Below are 18,686 nucleotides of genomic sequence, written 5' to 3' on the forward strand. Positions count from 1 at the left end.
CTTTTAATGTACATTTGCACTTTGTTAATAACCCTGTCACCCAAGATGAATTGTGTTTCTATGCTAGCCGCTGGTAATAACAATAAAGTTGAATGATCCCTATAGCTTCCAGCATTTTCCAAGCTGCTCCCATGCATTTATATATACACCTAGAACAGTACCACAGGTGATATTCAACAAGCAAATAACTCACTGTTTATTCCATAATTTAGATGATCTTATATGAAGTTACAATTTTTTATGTAATTCCTTCCTGTTGATCATTGTGTATCGCATAAGAATGTAAAATAGGTAAAATTCTCGCTAGCAAGTGTGAAACCCAAAACTGTATGTGAGAAGTAGCTTATCACCTCTATCTAATAATAAATGCAGGTTAATGTGTCTGCAATAAGTTGGAGTAGCTGTGGATTGGGACAATGCATTATAAATGTAGATAGAATACAGATGGGCCCGGGGCTGTTAGAATCTTTATTGTAGACACTTGTATGGCAGTCTATACACCATAAGCTCATTGTAATTGTGGATTAGTGGATTCCTTGACACATGCAAGTTTCAAGTGTAATACATCCCTGAGGTATGCTGTGTGAGGCGGCCTGACTACAAGGCAAATAATAATAACATAATCCTTTCTGCTTTATTTTTCTAGACTCACTATGAATGTGGAGACTACATTATCAGGCAGGGTGCTCGAGGGGACACTTTCTTCATCATCAGCAAAGGGAAGGTAAGCTCCCCTCACCTCTTAAAGTCCATGCTCCATTTGAAATCATAATAACATACTGAGGGAATGCAATGCCAGTCAAATTTTTCCTCCAAGCGTTTTATGGTTTCAGTTTAGTACATTTAATTAATGCTGCTAGCAAGAAGTTTGGGCAAATGGGCTGAAATCTGAAGAAGGTGAGACACAGTTCAATAAAGATGTCTATGATATATATAAAAAATAAAAATTATATATTATATGTCATATTAGTATTGCAAAACAGTATTTACTTTGCTGTTTGAATTCCCTTTAAGGTTCGACCATTATACAACTATTAACTTAGTACTATTTCTCCAATGGCCATAAATATTTTATTGGCAAAAGTGTAATAAAAGAAAATGGTATATTGAGGTAGAACTTTTTTTAATTTAAATAGCAGTCACAACTACATATGCGTGGGGGGATCCGGTCAGAATGTCGACATTCAGGATGTCGCCACAGAATGTCAACAGGTTTTGAATGTCAACATTGACTTTAGTTCGACAACCAATATGTCAACATGTTTAAAATGTTTAACATGTTAACACCGGAATGTCAACAGTTTTTTGGTTATTGTTAGTATTAAGATTAGGGTTAGGCTAAATTAAGCATAAAAACTGTATATCGATATTCTAACCCATTGGGCCAAGCTTGGTACATAGGGTCAGATATCAGTCCCCATTGAGAATAATGGGGGCTGCGGTCCTCAACACTAACTAGCCTTTTGCAGGAGATTTCTGCGATATCTACTGCATTAGGCTGATGCTACGTAGCTGTAATACTTAGAATCATGCGGAAACTGCATCCCTTAGTCACTGTAAGGGCTCAATCCAATTAAGCGTGAAGTGGGCGAATTGCCGTTGGGGCCTGATCTCACCCTGGACTTGCACATTTTTGCTCGCCGCCCTATGCGGTGCTGTAAGTGCTGCATACAGCCGCACTTACTTGTGGATGCGAGATAATCGCACCTAACTGGATCGAGCCCTTAGGGGGCGATTCAGTTGTTAGTGCTGGCGGCTGTCAGTGCTGGGCGCCCAACTGAGCAATTCAATTGTTGGTCTGTTTGGGAACAAACAGACACTGGTATTTCTGCTCGCAAAAGAAGGTGCAAAAAATCCATGGTTTGACTTAAAAATAGGGCGCAACAAGTGCGCTAATTAAAACAATTGAATTACCCCCTAAGAGTCTAGAAAGTCACATATTGTACAGTGCTGCTGCGTAGCCTGAGCTTGGAATTATAGTATTCGAGTCCAGTTTTGCCAGACAACTAAGTAGTCAAATGAATCAGGGTCTGCTTTAGCCGGAATTCTGTTTTCAGTATCGTTCAGGCCTTTTACTGCATCCAAGAGGTGACCTCAGGATCAGGCAAATTGAAGTCATTTGAGGTCTTCTTCCAGCCGCCTTAACAATAATGATCAAATGATATGGCAGCGTGCAAGGCTGATTTTAATTATCAGCACCAATAATAGCAATATGAAGATTTTCTTTGTCCTGTATGGGGCCTATTTATCAATTAATATTTGCAGGATATCCCCTGAAAACACCTGTTTTCAGGGGGTACATGCAAATACTAAGTATCCTTAGAATCTATGTACAGGGAACTTTAGCAGATACTGGAGATACAGTCAGGTCCATAAATATTGGGACATTGACAGAATTTTCATATTTTGCCCTCTATTCACCACCACAATGGCTTTGAAATGAAACAAACAAGATGTGCTTTAACTGCAGACTTTCAGATTTAATTTGAGGGTAATTACATCCAAATCAGGTGAACGGTGTAGGAATTACAACGGTTTCTATATGTGCCTCCCACTTTTTAAGGGGCCAAAAGTAATGGGACAAACTAAACAAACCTAAATCTAATTTTCACTTTTTAATACTTTGTTGCAAATCCTTTGCAGGCAATTACAGCCTGAAGTCTGGAACGCACAGACATCACCAGACGCTGGGTTTCATCCCTGGTGATGCTCTGCCAGGCCTCTACGGCAAATGTCTTCAGTTCCTGTTTGTTCTTGGGGCATTTTCCCTTCAGTTTTGTCTTCATCAAGTGAAATGCATGCTCAATCGGATCAGGTCAGGAGATTGACTTGGCCATTGCATAACATTCCACTTTTTAGCCTTAAAAAACTCTTTGGTTGCTTTTGCAGTATGCTTTGGGTCATTGTCCATCTGCACTGTGAAGCGCTGTCCAATGAGTTCTGAAGCATTTGACTGAATATGAGCATATAATATTGCCCGAAACACTTCAGAATTCATTCTGCTGCTTTTGTCAGCAGTCACATCATCAATAAATACAAGGGAACCAGTTCCATTGGCAGCCATACATTCCCACACCATGACACTACCACCACCATGCTTCACTGATGAGGTGGTATGTTTTGGATCATGAGCAGTTCCTTTCCTTCTCTTCTCTTCCCATCACTCTGGTACAAGTTGATCTTTGTCTCATCTGTCAATAGGATGTTGTTCCAGAACTGCAATGGCTTTTTTAGATGTTGTTTGGCAAACTGTAATCTGGTCTTCCTCTTTTTTGTCGCTCACCAATGCTTTGCATCTTGTGGTGAACCCTCTCTATTCACTCTTGTGAAGTCTTCTCTTGATTGTTGACTTTGACACATATACATCTACCTCCTGGAGAGTGTTCTTGATTTGGCCAACTGTTGTGAAGGGGTTTTTCTTCACTTGGGAAATAATTCTTTTGTCATCCACCACAGTTGTTTTCCGTGGTCTTCCGGGTCTTTTGGTGTTGCTGAGCTCTCCGGTGCATACTTTCTTTTTAAGAATGTTCCAAACAGTTGATTTGGCCACACCTAATGTTTTTGCTATCTCTTTGATGGGTTTGTTTTGATTTTTTAGCCTAATGATGGCTTGCTTCACTGATAGTGACAGCTCTTTGGATCTCATATTGAGAGTTGACAGCAACTGATTCCAAATGCAAATGTCACACCTAGAATCAACTCCAGACCTTTTACCTGCTTAATTGATAATGAAATAACGAGGGAATAGCCCACACCTGTCCATGAAATAGCTTTTGAGTTGATAGTCCCATTACTTTTGGCCCCTTAAAAAGTGGGAGGCACATATTGAAACTGTTGTACTTCCTACACCGTTCACCCAATTTGAATGTAATTACCCTCAAATTAAATCTGAAAGTCTGCAGTTAAAGCACATCTTGTTTGTTTCATTTCAAAACCATTGTGGTGGTGAATAGATGCCAAAATCTGAAAATTCTGTCAATGTCCCAATATTTATGGACCTGACTGTATATGCTGCAGTCCTCCATATTCGACCGCAAAATCATCCCCTATAGGTTTCTATGGGGGCTGCTTTATTGCCGAATTTTTCAAGGCATTATGGCGTCAGCTGATGTAGCCTATAGGCTACTTTCTGCACCATGTACTTGGAGAGGGATCCATAGAATTTTTCCCTGGTAATGGCCAACCGCACATTTGTGGTCACACACATTGGAGGGGCAGACGGGATCCTTTCCCTGCATGTGTTATTGGATCATTCGGGTGATCCATAATTTGCTTTAGGGGCAATAAGCGTATACTTACTTACTCCCCCGGAATGGCCGGGAAGCTCCCAAAAATTGGGTGGCGCTCCCTGCTGCCCGGAAGAGTGGGCAAGTCTCCCGTCCGGCAACATCTGTACATTTAATTATATGACACAAGACAGATATATCCCTTTCTCTGCTGAAATAATTCTGAGGACAGCAAGAGAACAGAAAAATTCATAGCAATAACTTTCTAAATAAATCTGTTAAAAATATGCTCTGAAAGAATAGTTACACAAATGTTGTTGTATTTTCATAGGAAATTGTTTCCATAATGCTTCTTTAAAAAGTACTGTATATACTGAGAGTGCAGGCAGCCATTTTGTGGGTTGTACCAGTATTCATACAAAAAGCCTTTCAATTCGTATTTAATGCATTTCAATTAACATTCCACCTTAGTTATGACACTCAGGGGCCTATTCATCAACACTAAAATAATGTTTTTAAGGACATTTTCCTTAAATAATGTTATTTTAGTATTCATGAAGAGACTTAACACAGGAGATAACACTGATATCTCCTTGCTAAGTCCCTCTACGTTCATTTCCACACTCCCCATACATTAGTATGGGGATATGGAAATTATGGTATTCATCAAATTCCAAAAATTATGTATTTTCGGAATTTGATGGAGGTACTATCCGCCACTGTGAGGTGGCGAATAGCAGGTAACACTTACCTGCGGTCCCCTGCAGCTCCCTCCGGCGCTCTGGTTCCTCCTCTGGCTCCGGTGGTTGCTCGCACACTGTGTTCTCCCAGCAGAACACAATAAAGTTTAGAAAAAGAAAAAAAAGGTTTTTTTTTTGTTCTAAACTGTACTGTGGTGTACTGGGAGACCACGTGCAGGACGGAGCCGGAGGCTGCTGCGCGGCAGGTAAGTGCGGGATGGGGGGGACGTGAGTGGAGGGTGGAGGAGGGGCACACAAACTTACCACCGCTGTAGGTAGTGCTGCGAATGCGCTGTGTTTACGAATGTAACAGTGCATGTGCAGCACTGTTTGCAGCTGCAGTAACTTAGAGTAGACAGGGAAAAGTATCTATTTCCTGAAAAGCTGTCATCGCAAAAATGACAGGTTTTCGGAACAGATACTGATGGAGAGGAGGAATGATGAATTCCTCCGGTAATTAGGTAAAACTCCATGCGAGTTCTAAACCTAATTATCTCCATCGATTTTTAAGGTATGATGAATAGGCCCCTCAGGCCCCTATTTAGTAACGAGTTTTATCACCAAAATGAGTGATAAATGTCACTGTGTGTGATAAATGGTGCTCCAGCCAATCAGCTCCCAACTGTTAACTGTTAGAAATATGACAGTTGGGAGCTGATTGGCTGGAGCACCATTTATCACACACAGTGACATTTATCACTCATTTCGGTGATAAAATTCGTTACGAAATAGGGGCCTATTTCCTTAAACAATAAGTTAACTAGACTTTGCCCCCACAAAGGTCTACCAGCTCTTTGTCTAAATGACCAATGCACTGCACTATTACCAGTAACCAGAATGTCTCCACTACAAACTGACAATAGACAGGTATACCCATGCACATCATGTTCCAGTTAGTTTGTAAACTGTAAAGCTGCATACACATGTAAAGATTATCTGTCAAAACAACCAACTAGTTGATTGGTTGGAATGAAAATCTGGTAAGGTATGAAAGCAAATGACAATCAGCAATTTGCTCCCAAATGCCGGAAAATGGACGAAAACTGTTGCTTGAACAATTGTTATTTGTCTGTTTTCCGGTGTTTCAAACCAGATGATTGACTGTCATTTGCTCCCATACATTACCAGGTTTTCATTCCAACCAGACAGATATCTGACAGATAATTGTATAGTGTATGCCCAGCATTAGGCTGGTTACACACGTAAAGATTTTCTGTCCAACCATCCAACTAGTTGATTGGTTGGAATGAAAATCTGGTAATGTATGAAAGCAAATGACAATCAGCAATTTGCTCCCAAACGCCGGAAAATGGACAAAAACTGTTGTTTGAACAAATTGTTTAGATCAAACATTTAACAAACTTGTCTGACGACCATTTTCATCTGTTTTCTGGCATTTAGGAGCAAATTGCTGATTGTCATTTTCTCCCATACATTACCAGATTTTCATTCCAACTAATCAACTAGTGGGTTGGTTTAACAGATAATCTTTACTTGTGTATGCAGCTTAATATGTATCAAGGTATCACATATGTCTGGAATATTGTAAGATAATAAAAGGCCTTCTCCAGACTTATGGGTTAAAATAAAAAAAATGATGCTTGATTGTGAGCATTATGGAAAATGAACAATAAGCTGCATAACAATTAGATGAAATTAGATGAAATAAAATTAGTAACCAATTAAGGAGCATGTGTTATATAGCAATAAATGTGCAATCATTGCTCACTTAAAAGTTATTTGATAACAAAAGAATTAAACTAAACATTGCAACTTGAATGATAATTATCCATTTCAGTGGTGCTGAAGATGGATGTAATACTTCTACAAGCTTTGTAGAGTTTTTAAATATACTTAGCCACACCAGTATCACTCTACATGTGTAACAATGCCGTCACTCACAGAGAGACTACTCACTGCCTCAAATAACTGACAGAATAATTTCAAAAAGTGGCAGAATTACCACATACTTGAATGGGGCCATGCTGATTCGTCAGTTTGTTGCAGTTACCACGCTTTGACCAATCAGCGGGGCTCCATTTATTCCTAAGGAGAGTGTCCCCGAATGACCTCTCATTCATGGCGGGGCTATGGGAGGAGTATAAGCATCACTTTTATGTTTTGCCAATATTCTGGTTGTCCTTGGGGAGGGGGGACCCCCTTTTTTGGGGGGGGAGGGCACTTCCCTAGAGATTCAAGCCCTGGCCTGACCAGTTTGAATCTGGTTACTACTTTGTCAGGAAACTCCATGCTGAGTGTCCCCCTGTTATAGTTTCAACTGCCCTGGCTGGTTCAGGTTAGTGCTGGTTATTGGAAAATAAGGGGGCCCCCACACTCATTTTTCACCTATTTTTTAAAACCAGTCTAGTCTCAGAAGTCTGGGGTTGGTTATTTATTTGAGGAGGGAACACTGCACTTTCTTTTTTTATTTTAACACTTTTAAACCTTATTAATAAGATAGAACCTGCACTGATCATAGTGATCTGTGCAGTGCATCACACCAATTTGCCTGACAGAGGCAGGTCTATTATTTGGGTAGGTGTGCCGTCTGCTTAGTAAATCAGGAGTTTCTATTTTTCTAAAACAAAGAAAAAAAATTGATACTTGTAGTTGGTCCAATGTTTTATTGCCATCTAAAGTTGTTTTCTCCTGCAAATTCTCGTCAGATATACATTTAGTAAATCTCCAATCTGACGGAAAATCGCAGGAAAAACACAAACTCGACACTTATTAAATTTTCCCAGTAATATGCAATTACAGTCAGTATTATACAATTATGTAGCTATTCTCCTAAAAGTATACATAATGAATAATAAAACAATAGTAGTGCGGACAGAATCTTGTAGCAGTGCAAAATAAAAAATGCATGATAGAATAAGTGGCTTGCTGAATATGAAGGGGATCTTTTCAAGGGTATGTAGAGTAGTTACTATGTCGGCATTCAGTATGTTAGCATTGTAATATCTGCATGTTCAAAATGTCAACATTATGCATGTCTACTACATGAACATATGAGCGTTCGGTTTAGGCTGCGGCTATGGTATAATAGTACTGTCAACATCCTCATTTTCACCATGTTGATATTGTGAATGTTGACATCCCAAATGCTGACATTGAGACTATGCTGACATTCTGGTGTCAGCACTGTGAATGCTCTTTTCCTTCTGTAAAGTACCTTCTCTCTGTTGTGCCTGAGCCCAACTTTGCTGCATGCAATGCAGTCATTCTGGCCGGTGACAGCCCCGTTGTCAGTAAATGTCACTCCTAGCAGTCAATTTCCTCCTGCCTTTTATGTGTCAGTGCTTTGAGAAAACAAATGGTTCTCCTTGGCAGGTGAATGTTACCAGAGAAGATTGCCCGAACGAAGATCCCATATTTCTCCGCACTTTAGGAAAAGGTGACTGGTTTGGAGAGAAAGCTCTTCAGGGGTAAGTGGCATCTCATTTCTGAGACTTATTTCCTTCCAAACATTGTTCTAAAACAGTTACAGTGGAATTCTGCAGGAACAAATCACTTAATTGTCATAGATTTATAAAGCACCTGTTGCTTTCAGCGGATTCTCTGCCAGCAATAGACGCCGTTTGCAGCATTTTATTGGTTAAATAAATGTGCTTATGTGACACGCTGTAGTAAGAATATGTAGAAGAAGCTCACGTAGGACACCAAGACTAAGCTAGTTGTAACAGATGCGTCCTAATACACGTTGCTCAAGTCGCGGCAAATAGCCCCTCTGGGTACGCCATCTACCGGCATTTTATTTGCAGAAATAAAACAATTGGAACCGAAAAAATGACTTTGCAAGATTACACTGATCAATTTGATGTGCGACATTTGTACATCTGTGTGCGACTGCGCCTGAATCCGTGTAAGAAGTGCTACAATGCAGCGGTAAAGTTAGGTTGTGCCTCATCTGCGACTTTGTACGTGTATAAAGCTAATTTATGTGCGGTTAATGTCGCAGCTCAGCGTGTGTGACCTGAAATGTAACATATTTTTTAACATTGTTTATGACTGCAATGACTTTTTCTCAATACTGTTTGCGCCCCTTCTGTGTACTAACAATGACAGCTGTGGAAGGGTCTTTGAAGCAGCATTGTTAATATTATGACTATTTCTGCCCATGACCTATGCTATTATAGTAAGCCTCCATGACCTCATAACCTTATCAGACAATATTACCGTCCCCTCTGTCTCTGGGTGCTTTTGTTTTCCTCACAAGTTTTGTTTATTTGATATTTTACTCCTTTTTTTTAAATGTTTTCTACAAAGATCAATAGATATCTTTTAGGAGAACATAATTTAACAGCCATCACGTCGGGAGCTCAAGGTTTCTAAAAGGCGCGTGGAGCAGTGAAGGAAACATGAAACAATTGCTTGGCTGATTGAATCTTGCTGCTGTATCCTGGAATTGCAGGAGTATTCCAAGCGAAACAAATGATCGGAGTTAGGAGTCGGCAGCATGTTAGTTAGAGCAACAATACATTCCCTGCAGGCAGATAAAATCTAAAAACTGTGCAAGTGGGAGAGTAAAAATGTATACGGACATAGGGGGTGATTCAGCTTTGGACGCACGCAGCTTTGCAATGACATCCTTGCTAATGTGCAAATGCAACAGGAGCAGGGGCGCCGAGAGGGGGGGAGGAGCGGGTACTAATTACCCGGGCTTGCTGGAAGGGCCCGGCGGGGCCAGGACCAGGTGCCACCCCCCCTTTTATATCACAGCAGCCCAGCACACACTTTTGGGGTGGGGTCCACTTCCCTAGGGATTCAAGCCCTGGGCTGACCAGTTTGAGTCTGGTTGCTACTTTGTCAAGAGACGCTAAACTTTCCACAGATATTATACTAAACTAAACTATACTATATTTTACTACATGGTCTTATAGAGGAAACCCAGTACACGCAGGATAGGGTAGCTAATCAACTCCAAAAGTGTAGTTTTCCTAAGGTCTACAAGGAAGTGCAACTGTTTAGGCCCATCTCTCTCCTACATGGCAATGGTAAATTATTTGCAAAGCTTTTAGCTAACCACCTAGTTACCACTCTTACCCAAATTATTTTATAATGATCAGGCGAGTTTCATGGCAGGCACGTGACAACACCACAAGGGTCACATGCCTTATCCACTACATCCCAAAGCACAAAGTTGTGCTGTGTGATGTGGAAAAGACTACCCATCTTCCTTGTCAAAGTTACATGTGTTATATACATTTTTCACCATTGGGTGATACATAGGGGCCCTTACAAACTTTTGCTATGGGGCCTTCAAGTTTCTAGTTATGCTCCAGGGGAAAATGCAGGATTTCTAGAGGGGGGTTTCCAAATGCTTGATTTTAAAACAATTGTGGCCAGTACTTGAAGAGGGCATAATCAGCACTTAATTAGCTATAATATACATCATATGAAGTATAGCGTATGCAATAATTCTGACATATACAGGACCAGCAATCACAGTATGCTATTATATGCGGAAGTATGGCCAACCTGCCTGAGCTGAATGTTTTCTTTTCAGATGTGAGCTCCATTCCAAATCATTTGAGCAAGTTCGGGTATCTGGGGGAGTAGCAAAAGAACCAAGGAACCTAGTTCTGCCCTAGACATATAAGTACATATCGGTGTCCTTATGCACTAGATAGTATATTATTGTACAGTATCAATAATTGACACTATAGATGGTCTATATCCATGCGCCCCTAACAGTGCATGTTTTACATATGTCCTAGTTGGTGCACAAATATTTTCATTGATGGCTCACACATTTTAAAAGATCAAAAGGCGGTGCTAATTAATTCATTTTTGACACTGTGGGGATCTTAAAAACATAGCAACTTTAGTATTATATGCTATTTATATTGTGGTCATCATGGTGTGGGCTAAGGAGGGGGTCTCCAGGCAACCAGAACCCCCCATTTGTTTGCCTATGCGCCCCTGTTTAGAATAATACATCCCACTATAGGTCTCACTTGCTAGAATGTTGGAGAAGACTCATTTTCCACAGAGATATCTGAACTTCCCCTTGGGCTGCATACCGTTCTCCCCAAATGTATCTGCTGCTGGAGTTGCAGTAAAACCAGGATTACCTAGCGCTGGCAAATGATCATCACACTTTCTAGAGATCACAGGAGGAACGATGCTGGCTGATCATCCTGGTATTTTGCTTTTGACACTCTCCAAAATACCAATACTGTACAAGAAACCCCTCCTGATACCTCTAAATAATGCTCAAAAGTGCTGATTCTCACTCATCTCCTTCTTTTAAGGAATGGTTTGTATGCTTAGATTTCTAATGATCAATGGATGAAATAACTTTGGCAGGGACAGATTATTCAGGGTGCAAATCCACAATGATGATGAATAGGTCGTCAGTACTAGTGAATCACATATGATTGTCTAATTGTGATAGGTGTTCTTTTTTCATTGCTCGTGCAGATATTACATTGTTATGTGTGTGTGCAAGCAAAATACTTTTAATTTGCTACACGTGATGTAGAGGTGCATCTTTTATAGTAGAGAAATATCTTTAAAAGTCTTATTGCAACCTTATAGCAAATGTGTATATCCCAAACAATATAAATGGTTAAAAGGATGGGTATAAGTGTATGTTGCATATACCAAACCTAAACCTGGCGCATTTGATACTGGTGCAGACCCGCACGCATCTAGCAATAGTTGCAACTTGCGGTTGCATTTTTTTAAAAGTGCACTTTTTTTATGTCTGAGATTTGGGTCACAATTGAGGCAAAAATGACATCACCCCCTTAGTGACCAGTAGGTCACTATGACAAACCTTGCTGCAGTTTAAAAAAAAAAAAGGGCCAGTCAGAGGTGCAAAATTCTTCAGTCAACTTCCCTTCTGGAGTCTGTAAAACTGCAGAGAGAATTGTACAACACTTGTCATTTTTGACAAGTGTTCAAGCTGTGCTCACTGTCTGTTGTATGTAGCACCAGGCAATGACCCCATTGGCAGATGTTATACTGCCCACTGGTATGCATACTTATTATGCTAAGAAAAGAAATTAAGACCAGACACAACAAAATGAGGCGAGCGTTAACTTCAGCAGGCGCAGATATAGAGAGCGCCCCAGGATGGAGATTTTTCCCACACAACCCTGGCTAAATTAGTGCATGCGTTTCATTTACAAATGTGCTAGAAACCCTTTAAAATATGTAATTATGGTTCTCCTTTAAAACAAATTAAAATGTTGCAGGATTTCTGCCAGATCACTTTGTACATTTGGAACTTATCACAGTAGAGTTATCCAAGTGAGAAAAACAGTTGTCAGCAGTGTTGTTTAATTTAGCAATGAAATGGGCAATTACTGGCTCTTTTGTCAGGAGTTTGTCTAATATAATCGAAGGAACTCTTATACCTTTACAAATGAGTTGGCACGAAAATACTCTTAAATAGAAAGAAAAAGAACACAAAACTGGCCAACAACAGGGAACTTGTTTTTTTTTTTTAGTTTATTTTCATTTATTATTTTTTGTATATAGTTTTTTTAGGGGCATATTTATCAAATTAATTTTTATATTGTTACCCGCAAAATGAAATAATCACCAGATATATTACGGGGGCTCCGAAGCAGATATCGGAGGCATGAGTCTGGTTACCTTGTTTCCGATTGCAATAGCAGTCCTCATAGATACTTACGGGGCTGCTATACTGTCAGATTTGCTTAGCGGGCTTAACAATTGTAGCTCATAGCTACAGTTTTCAAATTTTACCAGAAGAGGGATCTGATCACTTTACCTTACACTTTTCAAGGACAAGCTCCTATCATAGCCCCTGTCCCGGATGTGTTTCTTAATACATCCTGGCATACATAAATTCTTATTGCAGCGATAAACAGCTATAAGAAATGATAATTATCAGGAATATTTAAAAATGTATGTTTAGGTCACTTGGCATACTGTAGAAAGGTTTCATGAACCTTTCTGCCACTCAATACAGTATTTCATTATGAATTGGGTCCTGGCAGAAAGGTGTGAAAATAAAAACTAAAAAAACTATGAACCATCAAACAAATAAGTAATAGGTGAAATACAAAACCTCAGATTACAATCTTATACATATATTACATACCTAACCTTAATTTAATTTGCTATATCTAAAGGGGTGTATCCACTTAGCGATTTAACCAATCTATGGCACGATAACGACGTTGTTATTGTGCAATTGCTTGCAAATCGCGCATGCATCAGGCATGTTTTGGTCGGAAAAACGACCAGCGATGCACGTGCCCGCTGGTCGCTTCCGACATCCGTCATCGCCGTACATGCTGGTCAACCTGACGATCTCATCAGGTTCAGCATGTGCGGGGATGAGGGATGTGCCGGGACTGAACGAGTGAACGTTCAGTCTATGCACATCACTAGCTATACAAACGAAAGCACAACAGCAATGTCATAATCGTGCTCTCGTTTGTATATCTATAAGTGGATACCCGCCTTAAGATGTGTTGGGGGAGCTGTTGCCTCTAGGCACATTGTGTCTGTAAATCTTCTCATTTTTTCAGCATAAAAATAACTTGAGCTAAAATGACCAACAAATAAACCAGATGCTCCAATTATTGTTCTGCTGTCCACCTGGGCTGTCATTTTTATTTCCAATTAGTAGCCAAACTTCTGTTGTTCCAGCATCAATTGGATCTCAATTATACCTTAGTGTGGTGCAGTGCCCTTCTGTGAATACAGGACAATTATGGAGTGATGAGGTGGGTAATTTAAGAAATAATTTAGCTACAAGTTAAATATGCAATGCCACCTTCCTAGCACCTTGTCAGAATTTGCTCCAGGACTGTAATTATGTGACATATTGGCTGCTCTCTTGCTTTCAGTATTACTAAATACTTCTACTGTAAATGGATAAACTGGTACAAAGCCGTAACTACACTTTTTGGTTCCCTGTGCTAGAGAGAGCATTGGCGCCCCCCCTCTCTCCCATTTTTTAAATAGGGACATAAAATAGTGCACCATGGCCTCATGGGGAAGTGCCAGGGAAGAGATAGGGGAGGCCAGCACAAGTGATAATGATAATAAACAGGAAAATTGACAGACCCAAACAACGCCCCCTGACCTGTGATGCCCTGTGTCATGGCACTGGTCGCACTACCCTAGTTACGGCTCTGAACTGGTATTGCCACGTATGTCTACCTTTCAGGGATAATGCTTCCCATCTTGGGGCTTTTCTTATTAATGAGCTAGACCACAAATTGCATACATACTTATCTGATACAGTAATTGTTGGAGTTCTGGCAATCAATAAACAATACAATAGCAACACATGTAGCTTCATTTAATTTGGAGATTTGTAACAAGCATCTTTTTCTATCTACAGTACTCAGATATTGCCTGAACTGAAGATATTTGGAATGGTATTATACTAATTATACTATGTCGGAGCTGCATTCCTCAGCACCTCTCTCTTATTTTGCATATATATATATATATATATATATATATACATATACATATATATATATATATATATATATATTATACATATCAGGTGACAAAATTGCATTAGTAATGATAGAATAATAGCTTGGTTCAGCAGCATAAACGTAGTTATCCTGGCCTTAGGGCTGAACTGATTTGTATTGTACGTCCTTCATTAAGCAGTAGGACCCTGAAATATATTTTGAAGTAGATTTGCTAAAACTTCTAAAAAGGAAAAGTGGAGCAACCAATCAGATTGTAGCTCTCTGTTAGCTAGGACATTCTAGAAAATTATACAATTTTGTACATCTAGTACAGGAATGGTATTGAAATACTGACGGCTCTTTAGCTGCCGGTTCAAATACCACCTCCAGAAGCGCGACAGCAGGAGATCCCGACGCAACTAGGTAAGTAATCTAACCCTACTCTGCCTACCCCCAACCCTAACCCACCCTTAGCAGTGGCAACCACAGGATTTCTAAGGGGGGGTTTCCATACATAAATTTTATATATATATATATATATATATATATATATATAGTCAGATCCATAAATATTGGGACATTGTCAGAATTTTCAGATTTTGGCCTCTATTCACCACCACAATGGTTTTGAAATGAAACAAACAAGATGTGATTTAACTGCAGTCTTTCAGATTTAATTTGAGGGTAATTACATCCAAATCGGGTGAACGGTGTAGGAATTACAACAGTTTCAATATGTGCCTCCCACTTTTTAAGGGGCCAAAAGTAATGGGACTATCAACTCAAAAGCTATTTCATAGACAGGTGTGGGCTATTCCCTCGTTATTTCATTATCAATTAAGCAGGTAAAAGGCCTGGAGTTGATTCTAGGTGTGACATTTGCATTTGGAATCAGTTGCTGTCAACTCTCAATATGAGATCCAAAGAGCTGTCACTATCAGTGAAGCAACCCATCATTAGGCTGAAAAATCAAAACAAACCCATCAGAGAGATAGCAAAAACATTAGGTGTGGCCAAATCAACTGTTTGGAACATTCTTAAAAAGAAAAAACGCACCGGAGAGCTCAGCAACACCAAAAGACCCGGAAGACCACGGAAAACAACTGTGGTGGATGACAAAAGCATTTTTTCCCTGGTGAAGAAAAACCCCTTCACAACAGTTGGCCAAATCAAGAACACTCTCCAGGAGGTAGGTGTATATGTGTCAAAGTCAACAATCAAGAGAAGACTTCACAAGAGTGAATATAGAGGGTTCACCACAATATGCAAACCATTGGTGAGCCACAAAAACAGGAAGACCAGATTAGTGTTTGCCAAACAACATCTAAAAAAGCCATTGCAGTTCTGGAACAACATCCTATGGACAGATGAGACAAAGATCAATTTGTACCAGAGTGATGGGAAGAGAAGAGTATGGAGAAGGAAAGCAACTGCTCATGATCCAAAACATACCACCTCATCATTGAAGCATGGTGGTGGTAGTGTCATGGCATGGGCATGTATGGCTGCCAATGGAACTGGTTCCCTTGTATTTATTGATGATGTGACTGCTGACAAAAGCAGCAGAATGAATTCTGAAGTGTTTCAGGCAATATTATATGCTCATATTCAGTCAAATGCTTCAGAACTCATTGGACGGCGCTTCACAGTACAGATGGACAATGACCCAAAGCATACTGCAAAAGCAACCAAAGAGTTTTTTAAGGTTAAAAAGTGGAATGTTATGCAATGGCCAAGTCAATCCCCTGACCTGAATCCGATTGAGCATGCATTTCACTTGATGAAGACAAAACTGAAGGGAAAATGCCCCAAGAACAAGCAGGAACTGAAGACATTTGCAGTAGAGGCCTGGCAGAGCATCATCAGGGATGAAACCCAGCGTCTGGTGATGTCTATGCGTTCCAGACTTCAGGCTGTAATTGCCTGCAAAGGATTTGCAACAAAGTATTAAAAAGTGAAAGTTAGATTTAGGATTGTTTAGTTTGTCCCATTACTTTTGGCCCCTTAAAAAGTGGGAGGCACATATAGAAAAAGTTGTAATTCTTACACCGTTCACCTGATTTAGATGTAATTACTCTCAAATTAAATCTGAAAGTCTGCAGTTAAATCACATCTTGTTTGTTTCATTTCATAGCCACTGTGGTGGTGAATAGAGGACAAAAAATGAAAATTCTGTCAATGTCCCAATAATTATGGACCTGACTGTATATATATAATTTATGTATATAAACATACACATACAGTATATGCATACAAACACATAATTTATAAGCATGCTTATGCATAGCATACACCCAGACACATAGGCATATTTACATACACACACATAATCATACTGTACTTACACATGGCATACATACATACATACTTACACATGCAAGATTACTTACACACAGCATACATTCATACTTTACATACACACACAGCATATATACATATATAAATACTTGCAAACAGCATACATATAAATCTGAAATATACACACAGGATAGATAGATACACACATATACTGTACAGCTTACATACACACAGAGTACAATTTGTCCAGAGCTTAACAGACATATTTTACTGCTAACGGGAGAGTCAGTGTGAAGGTACCTGATAAAGGGAGCAGTTGTGAGCTGTCGGTAGAAAGGACCAAGTTCACAACAAATAACAATGAGAGGACTCACACCCCAGGGTCAGGCAGACAGAGGACCCGGGGGAGGAGCAGGAGGTCTCGGACTCCCAGCAGTTTAACAGCTCCAGCCCCAGGAGAAGAGCCAGAGGGAGGCAACAGTGACCATTGGAAACAGCAGAGGCGGTGCAGTACCTTAAGGTAAGTACCGGTAGGGTAGCTCAGGAGGGCGGTCTGAGCCGCTGGAGAAGGAGGCAGGATCATGTTGCCGACTCAGCTGGAACCAATAAGAGGCAGACCAGTAGCAGGTCAGGACGGGAGAGCAGAACCGCACTGCCACTGTCTGTGGAGCCGCGACAGCTGCGTTGCGCCCGCGGCCAGTGCAGAGACGGAGACAAGACTGTCTCCATCTCTGGACAACAAATTTGGTCCATCAGCGGGGGTATATGGGTACTCAGAAACCCCCCCTGCGTGCGCGGGTGCTTAGTGGTGCCTAAACCTAACCTTCCTGGGGGTTCCCAAACCCTAAGTCTCCCCCAGTGGTGCCTAACCCTAACCCCCCCTTCCGGCACCCTAAACCTAGGTCTCCCGGGGGGTGCCTAACCGTAACCTCCCCCCGGGGGTGTCTAACCCTAACCCGCCGTCACCACATGCTAACACTAACACTCCCGGGGGGGTGCCTAACCCTAAGTCCCCCCGGGGGGTGCCTAATCCTAACCACCCCCATCCCTGGCTTACCTTCATATTTACCCGCCGTCTGGACGTTCGAGATTCCGGCGGTCGGGATGCTGACGCCGGTATCCTGATGTCCATCGGGATATTGGCGTCAGCATCATGCCCACGTGGCGGGATTGCGGCGTCTGTATTTCGGCTGCCGGCAACCCGTCCACCGGCATAATAACTGCATCCCTCTAGTACATACATATGCTTATTGTGGGATCAAAATTTCAAAGAGTTTCTTTAACTGCTATGTTCCGTCTACAAGCCACATGGCATCACAATTCGAAGCTAGTCCTGGCATATTTATATACAGAATGCCATAATAGAGTTCCAAATTAGCATTTCCTGTTTTGTGCTGCAATACTGCATTGTAACAATGTGAATTAATCACATCACATTGTAGACTCTTCCAAGGCAGCCCAGAGATAACTAATTAGTGCAGTAATAATTCTAGAATGTATGTGTGGCCAGTGTTTGATCTACCCAGAGTGGACACTAAAACTCTGGACTCCCCCCTTCTGTTGGAAGTAGTGTTACCCCCCCTCACTGCTTAACTTAGCAGTTGGGAGGTTGGGGCTGCATCATCTTCACCTGACTTGAAGTGTGGTGCCTGGCTGTGACATCATAGCCAAGTGCCACACTCCCTGTTAAACACTGACATGGAGCTTCACATGTAACTGTGGCTGCTACTCCTTCATAACAAAAAAAAAAATTGTGCGGTCTCGTTTTTAATTTTTACCCATATTGTACATGGTACTAGCTCCTTGGCAATAGTAATGCCATATATGTATATAAAACACAAAACATTCGCTATCGGCACTAACATTAATATACCGCAGAGACTCTTGCAGAGATAGGGGTCCCTTAGCAATGGTCTGCAAGCTTAAATATTTTGATTGCAATAGGAACAAAACCCCTATATAAAAGAGCAGGATGAGTGACATTATGTCACTTATTCAGTGTT

General features: G+C 40.7%; 1 protein-coding gene and 1 long non-coding RNA gene across 3 annotated transcripts in view; one reads left to right on the top strand and one right to left on the bottom strand.

Annotated features, from left to right (window-relative positions):
- PRKG1 (protein kinase cGMP-dependent 1) overlaps positions 1-18,686 on the top strand; it is a 1,225,781-nt gene that overhangs the window by 1,043,286 nt on the left and 163,809 nt on the right. For both annotated transcript variants that reach the window (XM_088459635.1, XM_088459634.1), the window contains exons 6-7: positions 647-724; positions 8,300-8,394. In XM_088459635.1, coding sequence (XP_088315761.1) covers positions 647-724; positions 8,300-8,394 — 173 coding nt within the window. The remainder of the gene's footprint in view (positions 1-646; positions 725-8,299; positions 8,395-18,686) is intronic.
- Positions 1-18,686, bottom strand: part of LOC148473398 (uncharacterized) — a 66,509-nt gene that overhangs the window by 22,828 nt on the left and 24,995 nt on the right. The window lies entirely within an intron of this gene.

The sequence above is a fragment of the Taudactylus pleione genome, unplaced genomic scaffold (genome assembly GCF_031769625.1).
Source record: "Taudactylus pleione unplaced genomic scaffold, aTauple2 ptg000918l, whole genome shotgun sequence".
Lineage (NCBI taxonomy): Eukaryota > Metazoa > Chordata > Amphibia > Anura > Myobatrachidae > Taudactylus > Taudactylus pleione.